The sequence below is a fragment of the Coloeus monedula genome (assembly GCF_965178545.1).
Source record: "Coloeus monedula genome assembly, chromosome: 22".
Lineage (NCBI taxonomy): Eukaryota > Metazoa > Chordata > Aves > Passeriformes > Corvidae > Coloeus > Coloeus monedula.
The window spans coordinates 317,183-337,105 of NC_138802.1; the positions used below are offsets into that span (position 1 = coordinate 317,183).

Sequence of the window (19,923 nt, forward strand, 5' to 3'; positions counted from 1 at the left end):
TGCTATGAAAACTAAAAAGAGGGGAACTTAAATGTAAAAAAAATGTTACCAAACTGGGGAAAATGAAAAGGACATGAGGTTTCTCTCTGGGGTAGGAGATTTCAGTAAAATACCTTTGCAGGGCTGTATTGTCAAAGGATTATGCAAAAATAGGAAACTGTTGGGGGGGGCAGGGGCTGAAGCTTCATTTATGTCTAAGGCAGGTAATGGCACATGAGGGGTCCAGTTTACATATAGAGCCATGTGGGACTTGACTTGCAAACAGACGTGCTGCCACGTCTTGAACGTCTGCTTCAAGAACCTTGTTATAAATGTCATTTGCAACATTTCCCTGAAAGCACAAGAAACATCCCTTGCTTTGGAAAGGACAAAGTTATTTTCCTTTACTTTCTCTGTCAGTGTTCAGGAAATTAATTTTCAGCTGTTCATCACCAAGTCCTAAACACCCTGGTTATTGGGTGTGAGCTAAATTTATTCCAGTGAGATTTGGAACCTCTTCTGTCAAAAAGGAGGGATTTTTTTGTAGGAGTTGAGGGGTAGCAGGAGTCAGATGAAAGGAGAGGAATACAGCTCTGCCCTCCCAGTCGAAGTGGCCTTGGGGGAGTCATCGCAGAAACCTTGATTTGAAGATTCTGAGCACCAGTTGCTCCCTGTGAGAACAGAGGGTACAGAGCTGACAGTGCTGAGCAGCATTTAAAACTAAGCCCATACTTTTATCAGCTAGAAACTTGTGTGGAAAACAGGAGCCACACAGAAAACCAAATCCTACATGTAACAGGCTTTCTTGGTCAGAGGGAAAAGAGATCCTAATTATATGGGGATGAGAAGGGTTCCTGCTTCACAGGTGTGTCCACATATTGTCCACTTTCTGGGGATTCAGCTACTGCCCATGCCTTCCACCAGCACCACTTGTGGTCTGTTGCCAAATCCTGGCCAGCTTTGTGTCCTTCCTGGCTGACAGTAAGGCTTGTTGTGCATCAGGCAGAAGTTCACAGAGACTCAGTCAATGCTATTCAATCCTCATGCTTTGAAATAAGATGGAGTTTCTTTTCAAGCCTCCCCTTGGAAGGGGAGGACTGAGGAGTCAGTGCTCAGTCTTGCCCTGTGTGCCTCCTCCCTGGTCCACCTGGGAAGCACATTTAAGAGTCACAAAGCTGGTGTGTGTCAGGAGATGGGTGTCAGAAGCTGATCTGATAGTACAGATATGTTTCTTCATTCATTCAGGCACCCTCTCTTGCTCACTGACTGGCCCATGCTTCTCTGTGCACATTTATATATAGCAACGAGATTTCTCAGTGCAGTCTCTGACACAGATCCCTTTCCACAATCGCTCACTGACGCACACATACCCAGGGAGATTTTCCTACACATGTTCTCTACTTTGTCTGTTACACAGTGGGCTAAAGTAGTCAGTAGGAGCTTCCCCCTGTACAAGCTTTCAGATCTGCCTTTCTTTTCTTAGCTTCTTGGCTAAGTCTCTTGGAATATTCATTGGCCCTGTTTTCAACCCAGGAGGGTTTTCTCTTCCTAATTTCCTGGGGAGATTCCACTTAGGAGAGTGTACATGCCAAGTGCCAGTTTCTTGCTCATCATGCTGTATCCCCAAGTCTATGAGTTTTCCCTCCCAAGCAGAATAAAGGACAGAGCCTTGTCTGGGATGTCCCATCCCCCAGTATTCAGACCTTGCACTCCATTTGGGCTGTTTTGCTTTTCCTTCCATATATAGTGTGCTGCTGCGGGCTATTTTTAGCACCTTTTTTGCTAGCTTCGGATCCTTTGTGATATGATAGCTGCTCTGAGACACACAGATCTCTGCTCTTTGGCAATGCCCACAAATGGAGAGTAGCGGCAAGGGGAGAGGGAGCCCTTTTATTATCACACAGGAAAGGAGAGGAAAATGCTGGGCAGGGAAGGGAGAGGAAAACACAGGGATAATGCTTCCTGTGGCTTCCAGGACTCCACACAGGGATGTGTTTCCCAGCTGTTGTCCTGCTTCATTTTTGTCTGTTTGTGGATACAAGGAGGGTTTTCTGTCGATTAGGTAATATTAATTACCTCTTCACCGTTGTCTGAAAGTGTATGCGAAGTGAGGTGACTGAGCCTCATACTATCCTTCTGGTGAGCCAGCTCCCTGCTGTAAGGTGCCTCCACTGGAGGAGCCTCTGACCTTCATGTTAGGTGCCTGAGCAATTAAGTGCAGGTTGTCTTAACTTCAGGGGGTGTGCTGGGCTCATGCTGGGTTCCTGCTGGATGAGTAGAGCTGCACTTCCTGGCAGTGAGCAGTGGGAACTGGCCAGGACTTTGTCTCAGATGTGGGTGAGGAAAGACTGAGCAGCACCGGCAAAGCTGTTGATCAGGGAAGGGTGTTGTGATCATCTGGAACCAAATCTGAGCAAAGGAAAAGCAGAATTCAAGATGGGTTTGGGGATTAAATCCATGACAATGCAACCTGAACTCGGACTTCACAAAGCTCAAAAGAAGTTCTGAACCACCCCCCACCCTTTCCTGTAGGCTTGGATTTTGCATCTAACTGTTTACACCAGTTGAGGCATAGCCACATGGTACCAAAGACTGGACACACAGGCTTTCAGGGCAGTGGTTAAAGCTAGCAAAAATCACATTTAATAGTTTAATTTCATATCAGATCCTCAATGTGGTATTCTTTTTCCCCTTCCAGCTTGACACAGGCTGGCTAGAGTTTTTCTGTGCAGTGCTTGGAATTCAGGGCATTATGAGGGAAGCTGGGGGTTGTTTTACAGGTCCAAAAAGAAAGGAAATGCAGAACAGGGAAAGCAGATTTAACAAAAACAGGAAATTGTTAGACCCAGTAGGGATTTCATGGGTTCATTCTTTTTTGTTGGGTCATACACTGAAATGGAAGTGGGGAAAAGAAAAAAAAAGAGGTGAAGAGGAGAACTGCTTTAAAGCAGAATGAAATTTTTTAATATGCTATATGTGAAAGATAAAGTTGTCCTTCAGGCAAGTCTTGTTACTGGGACCCAGTGGGGAATGGTTCTGCATTTAACATCCTGTAAGATTTATACCGGCCCATGAGGTTGTGCTGCACTCTGAGCCTGACACTACAGCAGCATTGCCACCCATTCTGTAACTAACAGGGTGTTTATTCTGGAGTCAGGCATCCCAAATCCCATGCAGAATGCTGGGCTTAAGTGCCTGGAACTGGAAGGTCATTTTGGGCTAAACCAGATCCCAGCAGGTGTGGCTTTGTCCTTCGCCTTGCAGGCTCCAGGTGTGTTCTTCACATTGCCTTCCCCCAGAACCCCGTACACAGGGAACCAGCACAGCAGCACTTGTGCTGCAGTAAAACAGCTATTCCAGGCAATCCTGGAGCAGGAATGTGACCTTCATGGTCTTGCCCATTTAGTGCCCATCACAGGCAGTCTTTTCCTCCATAGAGTCCTGTGAAAACTGATTTGTGGGAGCTGATGGCTATTGAACTTCGACTGTGCTCATTGACAGGCTCTTGTGTGCGCGGAAATGCTCTCATGTACGTGCCTGCCTCTGCAAGTGGCATCACTGGCTGTCAGATCCCCCGCATCTTAGGGATCTTTTGAATCTGCTGACCTGTTCTGTGGCAGTGTCTTGGTGCCTTCCTTTTCCACTGTGTTTCAAGGCAGTGTTGCTTTGTTTGGAGCGGGACCCCATGCCCAGAACTTCCCTTCTGCTGCCAGTGTACCTCCGTGTGCTGGCTGCCTGGAAAGGAGTGTGCTTGCCCATTAAGCCAGAGCGAGTGTTTAGTAAAGATGACGAGGGAGGTTTGAAGGACTCCTGCACACAGTAAATCTTTGCTCTGCAGGAGAAAGCAAGAGGGAGAGGAGGAGGAGCGTTGTGTCAGACTGAAGCCTAAATGAGGCCAAGCCAGAGCGTCAGAGCAGTCTTTATTTCCTCCTTTACACTGATATTGGGTGACCTCCAGATGTGTGTTCTTCCCATCCTGGTGGCCTGTGAAACTGCCTGAGGGAGTAGGGGAGGGAAGAAGGGAGGGACAGACCCAAGGAAGGACAGCTTTTGCTTATTCTTCCTCCCTGTAATCAGGCTCTGTTAGACTAACCCCTTCCTGCCCCTTCCCCAACCCAGAGCACTGGCTTTCTCCCCCTCCTTGGAGCCCACATCAGGACAACAGCTTCCTCTCCTCAGTCCAAATCCTGATGGAGAAAAGGCTGTTCCTTACCTGTTTTTCACCTGTGTGGACTTTCCCCTTTCCTGGTGTTACTGGAAGCTGTTCCTGGCTCCTTGGGAGGCTGCCTGTCAGTTTCCACAGCATTCACTGGACTGCGGCCCTTTTCCGCATGGCGAGTAGTAGCTGTCCAGTCATAGGGATGGAGAAGGAAGAGAGCAAACTGAGTGAACCCTTACAGAATTGACAGGGGAGGGAAGGACTGCAACAGTGATGGGGAGCTGTCCTGTCTTTGTCTTGCCTTCTCCACTCTTTCCCCTACTCCTCATTGCCAAGTTTCTCATGCAGACAGCCTTTGCTGCTCTTCCCCTGCCTTGATTCATCTCCACCTCTGCTGCTCTCCTCTTCTCTGCACTATTCTGTTCTGCCCTCCTCCTGCTCTACCCCATACGTTGCCTTGCCTGTCTCCCTTACCCATTTCAGACTATGCTGTCCTGCCTGCTCTCAGCCTTGCTTGCTCTTCCCCAACACACGTAGCATTTTCGTGTGGGTTTTCCCTCTTACACATGCTGCCATCTATCCTCTGTGCATCTCCTTCCATACATAAACATACACAAGGACAGATCTGTACAAACCTCGGCGTATTGGCATTGGTCTCACTTCCAGTAAAATTACTTTTTCTTCATATTAGACCAAGGCAAGAGTGCAGAGACATTTATGAAACTTTGTTTAATGTACTGAAAAGCCATCGGCTAGAACATTTAGGAAATTGATTTTCCTGGCATTGATGAACTCTTTTTATTTTACCCCAGTATTAATTACTTTTTTTTTTAAACAAATTAATTTAAGAGTCATAAAACCTAACAAGTGAGCCAAACGTCAGTAGATCATGTTCCCCTCTCCCCTTCCTCCCCCCGCCCCCCTGCTTCTAGTGCTGGTATGGGAGGAGAAAAAAAATCAGTGCCTTGTGTGACTCTCTCCTCTGGTTTCTCTGCAGGGGAAGCTTCATCACTGCGGGATTACGCCGCCACCACCATGAACGAGTTCCTGGGCATGTTCGGCTACGACGACCAGAACATGCGGGATGAGCTGGCCCGCAAGATCAGCTTCGACAAGCTGAACGATGCTACCTCAGAGGCCACTGCAACTGTTGCCTCTCTCCCCGGCGAAGATGCCATGAGCAAACGAGCCCGCTTCTCCAAGTATGAGGAGTACATCCGCAAACTGAAAGCTGGAGAGCAACTCTCATGGCCCATGCACTTGGCCAAATCTGAGGAGTTGGGCTCCAAGCTGGGCAAAGAACCTTCCTCAGTGCTGGCACAGCCCATTCGGGTGCCAGGTCCAGACGCCTCCATGCTGACGGAGACCAAAGCCACTATCCTGCCACTGCCCTCTCCCAGCAGTTCTCAGATGCAAGGCCTGATGTCACGGGCCTCCAAATATGACTTCTTCATTCAAAAGCTGAAGACGGGTGAGAGCATCAGGCCACAAAATGGCAACACTTACAAGAAGGCCTCCAAGTATGACCTAGAAAACGTCAAGTACTTGCACCTTTTCAAGCCTGGGGAGGGAAACCCAGATATGGGAGGAGCCATTGCCTTCAAGACAGGCAAGGTAGGCCGGCCTTCCAAGTACGATGTGAGGAACATTCAGAAGCTTACTCCAGTAAAAGCTCCAGTCCCCAGCCTGGCCCCTGCTTCCCTCACCAGTACCCCCAGCAGCACCCCTGTGGCTGGGCCAGAGCAGTCCATCTCATTGCCATTCAACACTCCTGAGTACCTGAAATCAACTTTCTCCAAGACGGACTCCATCACAACTGGAACAGTCTCTACAGTAAAGTAAGTGTCCTCCCACTTTTCTTGTCTTTGTATTAGTGGGGGATCATACCAGAAGTCTGTGTGTGGTTCAGTGGGAAATCCAAGTTCTTGCGGTGATAAATACTGCACTGTTCATGGGACGGTTCTCTTTGCTCTCTGTTGAAGTGTCTGCTGCTCTTTTACACCTTAATCTCTGTTTATCTGATCTGCACTAAGGCTGTGACCTGCCATCAGCAGTCATAGCCGTGAATCTGGAGTTCAATAGCTCCTGAGTTCATATGTTAAAATGAAAGAGGAGGGAACGTGGGGCTGTCAGCGCTCTTAAGGTCAAGGCTGGAACAACTTTATTTTCTTCTCCCTCTGGTTTCCCAGGCATCTGGATGTATATGTAGGAGAACCTGATTTTTGTTTCCATTTAACTCAAAGGCATGACTCTTCTGACTTTACTATTAGCAAGAGGGGGCTTTTTGTTTGTCCCAGAACTCAGAAGATGTTTTGGTGCCTAATTCCCATCAATTTCCATAGGAGTTAGGCATATACCTACTTCTGTGGGGCCAGGCCTGTGTCTTCTCAATTTGCTTGCACAAACAGAGGTGATTCAATTACCCCTCAGACTGGGCAAACTCATTAGCCCAATTACCACTAATAGCCTCCTGCACATGCATTGCCAGCAGTCTCTGCAGTGATGCCATTGACTGAATGGAGGTATCTGAAGGCCTTGCCAAACCTTGGATTATTTTTTAATGTGACTTCCAGAGGTGGGAGCTGTAGAAGAGATACATGTGTATGTCAGGCTGCAGCAGGGAGGAGGGGAGAGACTTCTCTGCTTTCATGTCATGGTTTGGATTTACTTGTTTCTCACTGTGAACCTGGGGCTGTTGTGCGGTGTGAATCCCATGGGGTCATTTCTAGTAAGTCCAGGGCCTTCTGTCCTGCCCTCTGTGCCATCATACCTACCCTACTGCTTGGTCCTCTGGTGCAGAAAAAGGCTGTTTTGTGTTTGGTATGTGGACCTAGGACACCCTGGGCTAAATCCTTGCTTGAATGCTCTTTGCAGTCCCAGCAAAGTCTGCATCACCCATTTTCCCTGTTTCCCCACATGGAAGGCAGAGCCATGTAATGGTACCTGTCTTCCATGTGAAATGGTTGTTTTATCAACTGCCTGCAGACAAACTGAGAGCTCCATGGGAAAGGGCAGAGTATTATTAACATCTGCATCTGCTCAGGATGTTCAGGGTCTGCTCGGGGTCCTGCTCAGAATGAACCTGTACGTGCCCCAGATGACAGGCAGGGACTCGTATTACTTAAAAACACAGTGTTGTAAATACTCCTGTAGACTCAGTGCCTTATTGTGATGGGTGACTTGGTCCAAGACCCTGTGCCCGAAGTGTCTTCAGAACACTCACCTGCCTGGGGTTCAGTCGCCATCGTAGAGCTGTGCCTGAAGGCACAAGCAAGATAAGCAGGCCTTATATCTGCTGTGGTGTTGCACTGGAATCCCAGTTGGCTTTCCTTTCTCTTGCATATTTCCTGCCTCTTGCCAGATGTGGGTTTGCCAGCACAATGGTGATCCTTCCTCTGGCCACAGGACTTCCTCAACCAGGGCATCATGATGGGGCTGCAGCTGGAATGGAGGATGACCAGGACCTTCAACCTGGCACTTCCCGTGTCCTGATCACACACTGCAGTACCGAATGGGCTCTGGTCCCTTCTCCTTCAGTCTACTCACTCGATACAGGCTTCCATGGTAAAAGACAGCAGCCCGTTAATTGTGCTGGTGAAGGAAGTGCTGACTGCAGTATCTGGGCCGTGGCTTCCCATTCCCAGTCCCCACTAGGTTCAATAACCTGACAGGAATTACCCTTCACTCTCATACATCTGCACATACACCCTTGCCGTGGGTTTAAACTTTCTTACATCAAGTGCCATTAACCTGCCCTGAACTTCTACCTTCAAGTGAACTCTGTGCAAAAGTGTCCTTGTTTAAACCGGGGTGCAGAGCTGTCAGGAGGAGGAGTGGAGGTTGGGCACAGACAAAGAACACAAAGAAGATGGTGTGCAGCCTGTCTGGGGATGCGTTGGGGTGGCCCTATCTCTTGGGTAGGCTGGAGTCTGGCCCTGCATCTCATTTTCCCTCTTCCTGAACTCACTGAGGATGTTATTTTTGTCTGCTTCCTAATGATGTAAAATAATCCAGGCTTATCCCCAGGTTGGGGTGTTTTTCTCATTGATTAAAATACATAATCTGTCTGTTGGAGTTTTGGGGTATCTGTGAAACAAAGAGGCATTTGAAGCCCCATCCAGGGGCTGGAGCCACTGTTCCAGTGCAGCTGGCCACAGGGAAATGGGCAGTAGCTCACAACGTGGCTGGCACAGAGACTCTTCTCCTGCAGCTGAGCCAGGGGCAGAGCTTCTGTGCATACAAGGGCAGCACTGCCAGGTGACTCAGAGAGGTGTTTGTTTGCAAACAACTTTTTTGTTTACTTTTTTGTATAGGGGTTTTTATTTTTTTCTGTAGAAACAGGTTTTGTGGTTGGTCTCAGTTTCTCCTACAAGCTGCTCTGAATCCTGCAAAGAGGGAACATGCAGGAAGGGTGGTAGGCAGCCTGTATATTTCCCTAGGAAAAGAAGGTATGGGATTTGAAGAGCAAAGGGGAGGGAATTTAAACTTACGGGTGTCTTTGCTGGTACCCTTCCCTGGGCCCTCTCTCCTGATCTGTCAGCAGTGTGTGAGAGAAACAAGAAGTGTACGCTGTGCCCTGTTCCTGTTAACCAGCTCTGCCCTGTGTGTCTCTCATTAGGAATGGATTACCCACTGACAAACCAGCCGTCAGCGAAGACGTAAATATTTACCAGAAGTATATTGCCAGGTAGGCAAAACTTTTGACTTTTCTGGAGAGAGGGCTGGGAGTAAGAAGGTGGAGTGGTGGTGGGAGAGACGAGGTCTCGTCTGGATCAAGTGTTTAAACCAGACTTTGGCACTTCCATTTCCCATGGCATCTGTACTTGCTCTGTCCCCCTGCTTGGGAGAGCAGTAGCTGTGAGAGGTATACAGTCACGCCAAGAACATGCTTAGCTCCCTGGAGTTGTTAGACTTTGTGACAGATAGTGGAAAAATGCTTCACTGAAGAAGCCCAGGATTTAAATGGGAGTTCTGCCTCTTGACTGTTGTTTTTTCTGTCCACTGCCTTTTTCCTCTACCATGTCCGGTGTCTGCAGGAGGCAAGCAGAGAATATCTCACATCTGAGAATCTAGGCTGGAGAAATTCACAAGTGACTGGAGTTCAGGCAGCTCTTGGCATCAACATGGGATGTTTATCCTAGAAAATTTTTGCAGCTCATTTGTCTGAGAAACCCTCACTGAATCAGGTGCAGAGTAGGGCACCTTATCACAGCTGTGGGCATGCTTAGGTCAGGACAGCGATGCTGAGAGGGAGCCCAAGGCTGTTGTGGTGGGACGGAGTGAGTAATGCCACAAGAGCCAGAGGGACAGAGGAGATTGCATACCACCTGCCTGGTTAAGAGCTCATGGTATAAAGGGTCCATCAGGCTTTGCCCCCAGCCAGTTGAATCCTCCATCTGTACTGTGAGAAAGCTCCCAACAAAAGCCCCTTGTATCCAGTCAGACATGAGGCAGGGAAGCAAGCAAACACTTCTCTCCAGGGAAAGAACTAGAGGGTTTGCTCCCACCAGCATTTGGGCACTTATTAATGAGAGGGGAAGGGAATGTGCACTGTGCTTTCCCACCTTACCAGAGCCCACAGGGAGTCTCCTTGTGGGAGACAGTCAGCTGCTAGGAAGGTGAAGGGAACATTTTGGCAGGGAAAAAGAGTGGGAATGGCACTCTCCTAGCTCAAGAGTGGAACGAGAGGTGACTTAATTTCCTCCCTTTTGCACAAATCCCAGATGTAGGACAAGGGGGCAGAAGACCCCATGGGAAGAGAGGACAGTTGCACCACCACAGGCAGCTCCTCAAGCAGCAATGCCTCAAGTGCATGTGGAAATTCACTGCCTCGGGGGAGAGGACAGTAGTAGAGTGTATAGAATATAGGAAGGAAAGCAGGGGTTTAAACCACTCTCTGCATGGGGCAGAAGGAGCAGCATCCTTTTGTTTCTGAGATTGCAGGAATTGCAGGGGCTGCAGTGGGAGAGGAGGTAGCACCTTTCTGTCCCCCATTCCCCTCTCAAGAAGAGAACTGTGCAAACACTTCAGCCACATCCACTGCTTGCAGAGCTCTGCGAGCCCCTTCCCCTGGGTCAGGCAGGTAGCTGAGGGAGGTTTGTGAACTACCTCAGGGACACCACATCCTGCTTAAAAGGCTCCGCAAGCCACCCGTTGGCAGCACAGCCATTTCCCTTCAATTTACACACATTTTTAAAAACAGTTTAAAGCCTTAAAATCAAGGGGTGGGGGGAGAAGAGACACAACACTCTTATGTCTGTACTGCATAATTAGCTTAATGAGTTTGCCAAAGCCACTGCCAAAAGCTGCCCAGGGATAATCCATTCTCTCACACAACAAAACAAAACCTCTTACTTAGCTAGTTTGGGTTGGGTTGTTTTTCCCCCTCCTCCTCCGTGTATATTTATAATAAAAAAAAAAAGACCACAGAAAAAATTATTATTATTATTATTAGTGCCTCAGCAGATGGTGCTTCTGGCAGCACTTGCTTAAATATTTATTTCTGTGTGAGTTTCCTCCCCCCCTTGTAATTGGGGTGGGTTTTTTTTTTTCTTCTTTCACATCATCGTTACAGAGTAATGAGTCTGTAAACACTCTCTAAGCATGCTGACTTCTTTATTTATTATTTTTATTATTATTTATTTATCAACTCTTGCCAGATCAAGACTAGTTCTTTCTGGCCGAAAAAAAGAAAGTGAACCGATTAATGTAAAGGAAGAGGGAGTGGGTTGTTCTTGTGCAAATGAATCTATGTGTCTGTATTGACAATTTAGGAGTTTGGATTTGTATATCAGTGTGTCTGTGAGTTTCCTTGTTTCAGGTGTGTGTGTTTCTGTCTGTTCACGTGCATGGAAATTGTGGGTACGTTCATGTAAATTCAAGGGGGTGTTGATGTACTGTAGAGTCTGTGCATGTAAATGTGCGCGTGTGTATGCGTGTAAGTAAATGTGTGGTGTGTAAGCTTTCCTGTTATGAAAAACCTAAACAGATGCTGTGCTTTAAAAATTAATAGCTTTGAACTGTTTCAAGTGTCAGAAGAAACACAGGATAATATAACCCTTTAGAAGCCCAACCTTGCACACTGAAGGAGCAGAATTTCCCCTTTGTGCTGGGTTTGCCACTTTGCTCCTTCCCCCAGCACATGGTTTGGTGGAGCACTTGTCTGTCCCTTCCTGTGCTGCAGACACCACACAAACCTTTCCATGGCACATGGAAAGGAGGGTAGGAGTTGGAAGTGCTGGAGTGCTTGTTTAGCTGTTGTTTTTAAAACTGAGCCCATGTGTTATTCCTGCTAGGAGGCTTCAAGTAACTCATCTCCTGGAGTCTGATCTCTTTGGTGTCTGGCCCTTCTTTTACTCAAGTTGGTATCTCTAATCATTTTGCAGCCTCATTTTGGATAATATTTTCAACTGCTTTGTATTTGTCAGCAAGGTCTTTATCTTCCTCTTCTCTCTGCCTGGTCTGCACCACACAGTTCTCAGCCCTGCACAGCCCTTTGCTCTTTCTTCCCTATCACATCAGTGGAATAGAGAGGAAGCTTCGCACAGGGCAGTTTCTTTCCTCGAAGAGCTGCTGGTGGTGCTGCTGACCTAAAGCCCTGGACTAGCAGGACCAGTTGGTTACATGTGCTGTGGAGCCACATGTCCCTGGTCAGTGTCACGGTGGCTCTGGCGGCTGCCCTGGACAAGCCTAGCAGTTGCCCAGGCGTTGAGCAGGAATCTCTTCCTCTGCTCTCAGTTCCACACCTTTGTTTGTGCAGCCAGCCCTGCTGTTTGCCTTGTGGTTTGTTTCTTCTCTGCTGCTGAGGTTTGTTCCAGTTTCTCAATCACCTGTTCTGACGTGATCCTGATTTCCTGCAGTATTTCTTCTTCTTCCCCAGGGAAAGGCATGTCTGCTCCTGGCATCTGTCCCTGTCTCCCTTTGTGAATGCTGAGGCAAAGAAGTCATTTAATTTTTTAGCAATGTCTATCTTTTCTGTCAATTAAGTCCCCTTTCCATCTCCTAAAGGCCCTGCTGTCTCCACAGTTGACCTCCTCTTCCTTACTGTGCTTCAGAAATGGCTTATTTAGTATTGCTTTTCATCCAGACCTTTTCTGTCCTGTAGCCTCACGTTACCTCACCTTACAATGATCCATAATCTTCCCTGCCCCTGCCCCATTCCTCATTTGCCCCAGGACACCCTCACTCCTCTCATTTTCCTTTTTTATCTGTTGCCCTTCCTCATTTCTTTCCCATGCCCTTTATCATATGCACTCCTGCTGTGTTTAGCACTTAAGTGACGTGAGGAACCTTTGAGGAACCTTTGAGCAGATGGTACTTTATCTTTGAATGTTTCCCCTCTGAGTCCCTTTCTCTCCACTGCTTTTCCCTTTCAAGCTCTTCTAGGGTCCTTTAGAGTATACACGAGGGAGTTCATTGCACTGATTACCCCATTACTAGATCATCCCCTTGTGCCAGTTCCTGGTGTGTCTGTCAGTCAGTAAATTCTGCATACTGACTGTATGTAGGTATTACATGGCATTTCTGTCTTTCTGGTGTTTTTTGCCACCCTGTATGTCAGGAGTTTTCAAATTTGCTATGTGCAGCTTTTCTGATGTCCTACTAGATGGGCTTACACTTAAAATTTAGAATCCTTATTTGCCCAACATTTATTTGTCTCCTTCTGTCATGGGAGGTTTCTGAAACTTGCTGCTGTGGTATCTAAACTCTGTTCTAGAACTGTGTGGTGTTTAGTTCAAGGAACCCTCCTTCCTTCTGCTTCCCCAAGTAAACAACTTAGATAACAAAGACGAATTTCAAGGGGAAAGACAGATTAGGGATGTACAAGACCTGAGTGATCCGGCTCAAGAAGCACCTTTAAATAGTGCCAAATAAGCAAGGGAAGGCAAGAGGGTCACCATCCTTGGAGGGGATAACGGAGGTGGGGTTTAATTCCATAAACGTGTGAGTTGAAGGCAGGAACAGGACTTAGTTCATTTGTACCTTGCTTACAGGCACTGCTGCCAGGACAGTGGTTTATTCTCTCTCCCTCTCCTGTTTGCAGGTTCTCTGGCAGTCAGCACTGTGGACACATACACTGCGCGTACCAGTACAGAGAACATTACCACTGCCTTGACCCAGAGTGCAACTACCAGGTAGAGCAATGCCCAAAACTTACCAGCACGAGCATACAGGGGTGAATGTGTGTCCTCCTGTGCTTTCCTCGCACATGCCTTTTCAGTTTGCTGCTCTGAAAGAGGACAAGATATGTTCTGAATTTAACACAACTTTATTTTTCTCCCATTTAACTCAATCTAATACCATTTAACCAAACTCAGACCGCTACAACGAGGAGCCAAATATAGATCAGCTCAAGTCAGTGGGAACTACTCCACATTTGTATCAGTGAAACACCAAGAGCGTAAATCGTGCTGCGTTACAAACTGTGCCTGAAACTAGGGAATGCTGATCTGTTAGTCTGTCTCTTTCCCTCCTGCTGCCTGAGTGACTTTGTAGCAGCAGTATCTGCAACAAAACACCCAGTAAGACCAGCAGCAGTGCGGGATTTGTGGGGAAGGCGCGGGGGTAGGAGCAATGCTGTAATTGCTGGGAGAATTGCCAGGGCATCCACGTCAAGCCAGCAGGTCACGTGCTGTGTTTGTTTACCCTTATCCCAGGTCCGGGAGTTTGACACTGGCATTTCTGTGGTCAGGCTGATGGCGTGAGCGGGAATCCCAGAGTTTGCCTCTGCCGTGCACCAGACACAACTTCAGCCCTGCCCTAGGAGACCTTTGGGTCTCACGGGATGAGTCTGGCCACAGCAGAGGAAGTTGATCTGGAGCTGCTGGGCTTGGCTGTGGGTTTCTATTGATCAAAGGAGAGTTTCTCTCCGGGATGCACGTACTGGTCCTTCTAGCCCAGCATCGAGTAATCAAGATGAGTCTGTCCCAACTGTGACACGGATATCCCTGCACCAGAAAGAGAGAAACACAAAGGATGGAAAAACAGAAAAACCTATTATTGTGATTGGCCTCATGATTATTTCCTGAGGAGTCTGGAAGCTGCTTGCAAAGGAGCTGTCTGGTCTCGCAGGGAATAAGGATTTAGGCTGCTTTTTAAAATGCAAATTATTTTATGGCTGAGATATATTTTAGAATAAGTAACGCTCTGTAATAAGTGGGCACAAATTAACAATGATTGGCAATAGCAATCCTGTATGTATGCCCTGGGAAATCATACCTCCAGCCTCCAAGGGATTTCTGTTGAAATCTATATCCATATATTCCTGTGCCAATACCAACAAGATTGATCAGGATTGATATTATAGGAGGAAAGAGTGGAAGCGACAATCATTTGTTTCCTATGAGGCAGACTAGAAAAGTTGTTAAACATTAGAATACAGGCCTTTTCAATTACTGCTCAAAATAAATGGATATTGATTTCTTTTTTAAAAAATCAGATTTACTTTCTCACCTTCAGTGGTAAATATTGATGTCTGTGGGAAATAGAAATAAAAAGCTTCATTTTAAAGGCACTTAGCCTGCTCTGGCAGTGGGGTACCCCTTCATTGCTTCAAGCAGGTAGAGGATGAAAAGGATATTCTGGTCATACAGATTTAGCTCTGAGCTCTATTTTTTTCTGTAGAAAAGTATCTTGCTCTGTGACTTCAAGAAGGTTTTGTGTCCCTGTTTTCCTAATAAAACCATCCTACCTTCTAGGGGATGCAAGAGACTTAGAATGGGAAGACAGTGTAAAAGAACAAAGGGTTTTTCCCAGTTTCTAGTCCAACACGAATGTGGCAGCCAGTGTCTTGCTAACCACTACAGTGAGTGACTTGGAAGCTTGGATTACTTGTTTGTAGGCTGTTCGGTTCACTGGTTTGCTTTCTAACTATAGCACTTCTTGAGATAGTAGCAGCTAAAATTATGTTGGAAGAACTGCAGTCTTAAAGCTGCAGGGAGCAGATTCTGGGCATCACCCCAGTGTCATGTTTACTCTAGAACTTTTCATGTGTATTTACTTTCCCTTTACCAAGAAGATACATGCACACAATTCCTCTTTAGTCTGATTCTCTTGGGGTGATTACTGCCAAGCTTTCAACTCCTGGTCCCATAAGTTTGTTAACAACAACAAAAGACACCCACCCTGCCCCCAGGATTACTCACCCACTGGCATCACGTGTGTCTCACTGTCTGTCTCTGTATCTCTGCAGAGATTCACTAGTAAACAGGATGTGATTCGGCATTACAACATGCACAAGAAACGTGATAACTCCCTGCAGCATGGCTTCATGCGCTTCAGCCCCCTGGACGACTGCAGCGTGTACTACCACGGCTGCCACCTGAACGGGAAGAGCACTCACTACCACTGCATGCAGGTAACAGCAGCCCAGGAGCCTCTGTGTGAGCCAGGTCCTTTCTGGGGTGGTCTGGCAGGATTCCTGAGGTCTGGCCACCCAGCACTCCCTTGTCAGAGAGCATTGGGCTGTCCTAAGGGGCAGCAGAGGGACGACATTCATAGCCTGTCTTGCTCACTTCTGATTCAGGAACCTTGTTGACAAGTCTATGCCCTGTCCTCACTGCACTTGTCCTGCCAGGTGTTGGGAATGGCAAAGGCACACCCCATTCTCAGTTTTTAGAAGCCTTGTCCATGCAGTGAGGCAAAGCAGGTCTCAAGGTTTTCTCATAGTCTTGGACTTGTTCAAGTAAGTCCCATTCTCAGAGACTCAGAGACTTCTTTAATGCCACCACACTGTCTCTACTCAAATCTAATCTTTCCCTCCCTTGAAACTAGACTTTCTTGTGGCACATCTGCCCTTTAGCACTGGGTTAATTTCCTCCATAATCAATTTCTAAAGTAATTAAACCTTAATGTCACATATCTACACTTAACACCCCTGGTTCTCCATGTCCTTCGCCAGTGGCACTCGTGTGTGGTGTAGGCTGGCCATGTTTCAGGGGCAGCCAAGCAGCTGGAGCTGCTGCACAGATGTCATTGTGATGCCTTTACTGTTCTAGACATGAACACGCCACATTGTTTGGGTCTTACCCTGATCATTCCTCAGGTTCAAGGGTTTGACGTGTACTTGTTTTGGTAGAATTGTGGCCTAAACCATTGCCCTGAGAAGGTGCTGCAGTTACAAACAGAGTGATCAGCCAAGCCTTGGTGACAGATTTTCTAGTCTGAAAAGTCAGGCTCCCTTCCTGACCTGTCCCAGCAGTTCAAAACCCCAGTTAAAGTCACAAGGCCTTAATCACATGCTTAAATGCTTTGCTAGGATAGACTTCAGCGTATGTTTAACTTGAAGTCAGGTAAGCTTTCTGAAGTCAATGGGGCTTAAGCACATACTTAAATGTTAGGCATGCACTCAAGTTCTGTCCTGAATAGGGGCTGGTTGAAGCATGTGCTTACAGCATTTGATAAATTGGGAACTTCACGTGTCTTTCTCTCAAGGACATTTTCTGTTACGCTTCCATAATATTGGTTGTTTAGTTTCTTCAGTTGAGCAGGGTGGGATTTGTTTGATTTTTTTAGAGTAGGAGGAGTGTTTCACAGCTTTAAGTCACTCCGAGTTCAAATAGAGACCCTCGCTTACACAACTATATATGGCTAATTCCATCCTGTGCCCACCGTCTCCCAGGAAAGCAATGCCCATGTAAGCAGTGTCTTACAGGAAAGGTGTCAGAATATAAACTCCCAATTAAAGAAAATACTGCTTAAATGGCAGAATTTGTGCCATCCGTCACATGGGGGTTTTTTTCTTTATGTCCATAATTGGTGTGGATAAAATTCAGTTAGTTGTTTATATAAACTGACATTTTTTTAGGCTTTCGCACCAAGAGCTGCATTGCAAATTATTCCTAAGGACGCTTTTGTTTAATTCTTTTTTTTAATGCCATGCAGGGCCTGTCTTTTTTCAAGGTGTCAGTGTGGAGAGAGAGAGGCTCTTTTATATTGGAAATAGCTGGAGATCCTTTTTATTTTTTTCCCTGGGTATTTGTCATGGGTTTTGTTATTGCCTGTTTGAATCAACCTGGGCTGAACTAAGGGGTGGTGTTTTCCTTCTCTTCATTTCTGAGATGGTGCAGGCATTGGCACATGTTGTGCTAGAAGAAAAGAAAAAAATCCTCCCTCAGCAGGGCTGAGGACGTTTTCAGATTCCAGTGGGTTTTTACTCAATATGGCAAAGTTGCCCCGCTTTACCCAGAGGAAAGCAGGTTTTCAGCATTCCATCCTCGTCACACCATTCTCATTCGCTGCACCAGTTTAAAATTATTGAAGTGGGAGTCTTGAACAGTGACAGGGAAAAAAAGTCACCAGTTTGCTAAAATCAGCTGAACATGGGGTTTAAGGTTTGCTAGAATGAAACTGTTTATTACAAGCTCAAAAGATCGGTTGGCCTCATGTTGCACCAGCATGCCTTACCTCCCAGAAGGACTAAAGAAGTAAATAACTTATTCCCACTCAATTTTGTATTCCCTAAATAGATGAAATCCTACTTTGTTCTGTGTCACTCCAAGATAACAAAAAGCAACAGCATTTGTTAGTGTTCTGCTCTCTTTAAGAGCAGGAACCCTACTAACTGCTTCCCCAAGCAGGCATGATTATCTTGAGCTGGTGTTTTATCCCTCTGATCCTCCCTTTTTTTCTTGCTGTTTCATGCCCAGAGAGTTGGTTTGGGTTAGGTTTTTGTTTCTTTCCACAACTGCTCTATGCTCTACCAGTCTTTAGATTGGGAATTAAAGTGATGACTTAAAACCCCTAGGAGAAGCACACAAATGGAACTATTAAATATACGTGTGCTGCTCATGTATTTATTGCTGCTGGTAATAATGTCGGGCTATTAAAGTGCTGTGCTGATGACTCCTCTTTGGGCCTGGGGTAGGTGGGTTGTAACAAGGTCTATACAAGCACCTCTGATGTGATGACCCATGAGAACTTTCACAAGAAGAACACGCAGCTCATCAACGACGGGTTCCAGCGGTTCCGTGCCACGGAGGACTGCGGCACTGTGGAATGCCAGTTCTACGGGCAGAAAACCACTCACTTCCATTGCAGGTGAGACAGCAGGGAAGGAGAGGAGTCCTGCCTCAGAGCTGTGTGGTCTGTTTGCCTCCTTCTGCCAAGTCATAATTTCAGGAGTATGCACAGGGACTTGATTTGCCCTGCTGTGACCTTCTCAGTACTGCTCCTGAGAGGGCTCATATACTAGGGCAGACATGATTTCCAGGATCATACCACAGACCACTCTGAAGGCAGGAGTATGATCTGAGGAGACGATACCCACTAGAAAATAGAGGCTAGAATCATTTGGGAAAGAGATCACAGTGCTCTTCAGAGCGCAACTGAAGTAGGCCATTAATACACTGCTAATGGCACTTCCATGGTAGGGTTCTCTCCAGCCAGCTGATCCCTTTTGGGGCCAGACTTAGCCTTCTGTACACAACTGCTCTTCTTATGTTCTCAGGAAGAGTAGGAAAGCACAGTTTGTACCTTAGTCCCCTTTACCTGCTGTTTTCTTGGAAGTTTTAGTGGAGGGTGCCTGTATTCCCATGTTCCTGTGACTGTTCTGCAGAGTAGAGTGAGCTTCCCAGCTCTCCCACATGGCAGCATATCTGCTTGCCTGAGTGTCCCAGGTTAACCCACAGACAGCTCCTCAGCCCCTCTGTAGCTGGGGCAGTTGTCTCATTCTGACCCCAGTCCTTGTCCTAGAGGGAGGCAGGACACAGCAGCTCTGCCTACACAGCCAACCACCCTCTTCTCGATGTCCTTGCAGGAGACCTGGGTGTACATTCACCTTCAAGAACAAGTGTGACATTGAGAAGCACAAGAGCTACCACATCAAAGATGATGCCTATGCCAAGGATGGCTTCAAGAAGTTCTACAAGTACGAGGAATGCAAGTATGAGGGCTGTGTCTACAGCAAGGCCACCAACCACTTCCATTGCATAAGGGCAGGCTGTGGCTTCACCTTCACCTCCACCAGCCAGATGACTTCCCATAAACGCAAACACGAGCGCCGGCACATCCGGAGCTCAGGAGTGCTGGGCCTGCCTGCCTCACTCCTGGGCTCCAAGGATAACGAGCAAGAGGAGTCCAGTAACGATGACCTTATTGACTTCTCTGCCATGAGCTCCAAGAACTCCAGCCTGAGTGCCTCCCCAACCAGTCAACAGTCTTCCGTTTCTCTCATCGTCCCAGCTGCACCCTCCTCTGCGGCTGAGCTTGCTTCCTCACAGGCCACCAAGTCTGCCAACAGCATGACACCAGCCACAAAGATCTCTGGCCTGCTTTCCCAGGCTCTTCCCAGCAATATACCCTTGGCCCTGGCACTCTCCAACTCAGCCCTTCCTGGAACAGCTGGGTCCTTCTTTCCCATCATCCCTAGTCGGGTCTCTACACCACTTCCTGCCAGCTCGGCTAATCTGATGACTGCTGGTTCTTCTGGCACCAATCCAACATCATCTGCTCCTACAGATTCCTCATCCCAGGCAGTTTCAGGATCTGGTGATCCAGTGGCTACTTCTTCTCCTGCTCCAGCAGCCTCTATAATGGAAAGGATCTCTGCTAGCAAGGGATTAATCTCTCCTATGATGGCCAGGCTGGCAGCAGCTGCACTCAAGCCCTCTGTGGCACTTGAAGCAGGTGAGTTACCTCATCAGTTGTGATAGCGGTGGGAGGCAGAGCAGTGCCTGATGACTTGGAGGAGAGTGAATGAGAAGCCACCCAGTTGTCCATGGGACTGCAGTTAGGGAGGGGGTAGTAAAAGGAAATAAATGGGAGAATAAATTTGGTTTTATCTAATT

At 47.2% G+C, this 19,923-nt stretch overlaps 1 protein-coding gene across 10 annotated transcripts in view; it reads left to right on the forward strand.

Moving 5' to 3' along the window:
• CASZ1 (castor zinc finger 1) overlaps window positions 1-19,923 on the forward strand; it is a 195,236-nt gene that overhangs the window by 153,083 nt on the left and 22,230 nt on the right. For all 10 annotated transcript variants that reach the window (XM_082295829.1, XM_082295826.1, XM_082295830.1 and 7 more), the window contains 6 exons: window positions 5,136-5,976; window positions 8,757-8,825; window positions 13,182-13,272; window positions 15,330-15,494; window positions 18,003-18,175; window positions 18,894-19,762. In XM_082295829.1, the coding sequence (XP_082151955.1) occupies window positions 5,136-5,976; window positions 8,757-8,825; window positions 13,182-13,272; window positions 15,330-15,494; window positions 18,003-18,175; window positions 18,894-19,762 (2,208 nt within the window). The remainder of the gene's footprint in view (window positions 1-5,135; window positions 5,977-8,756; window positions 8,826-13,181; window positions 13,273-15,329; window positions 15,495-18,002; window positions 18,176-18,893; window positions 19,763-19,923) is intronic.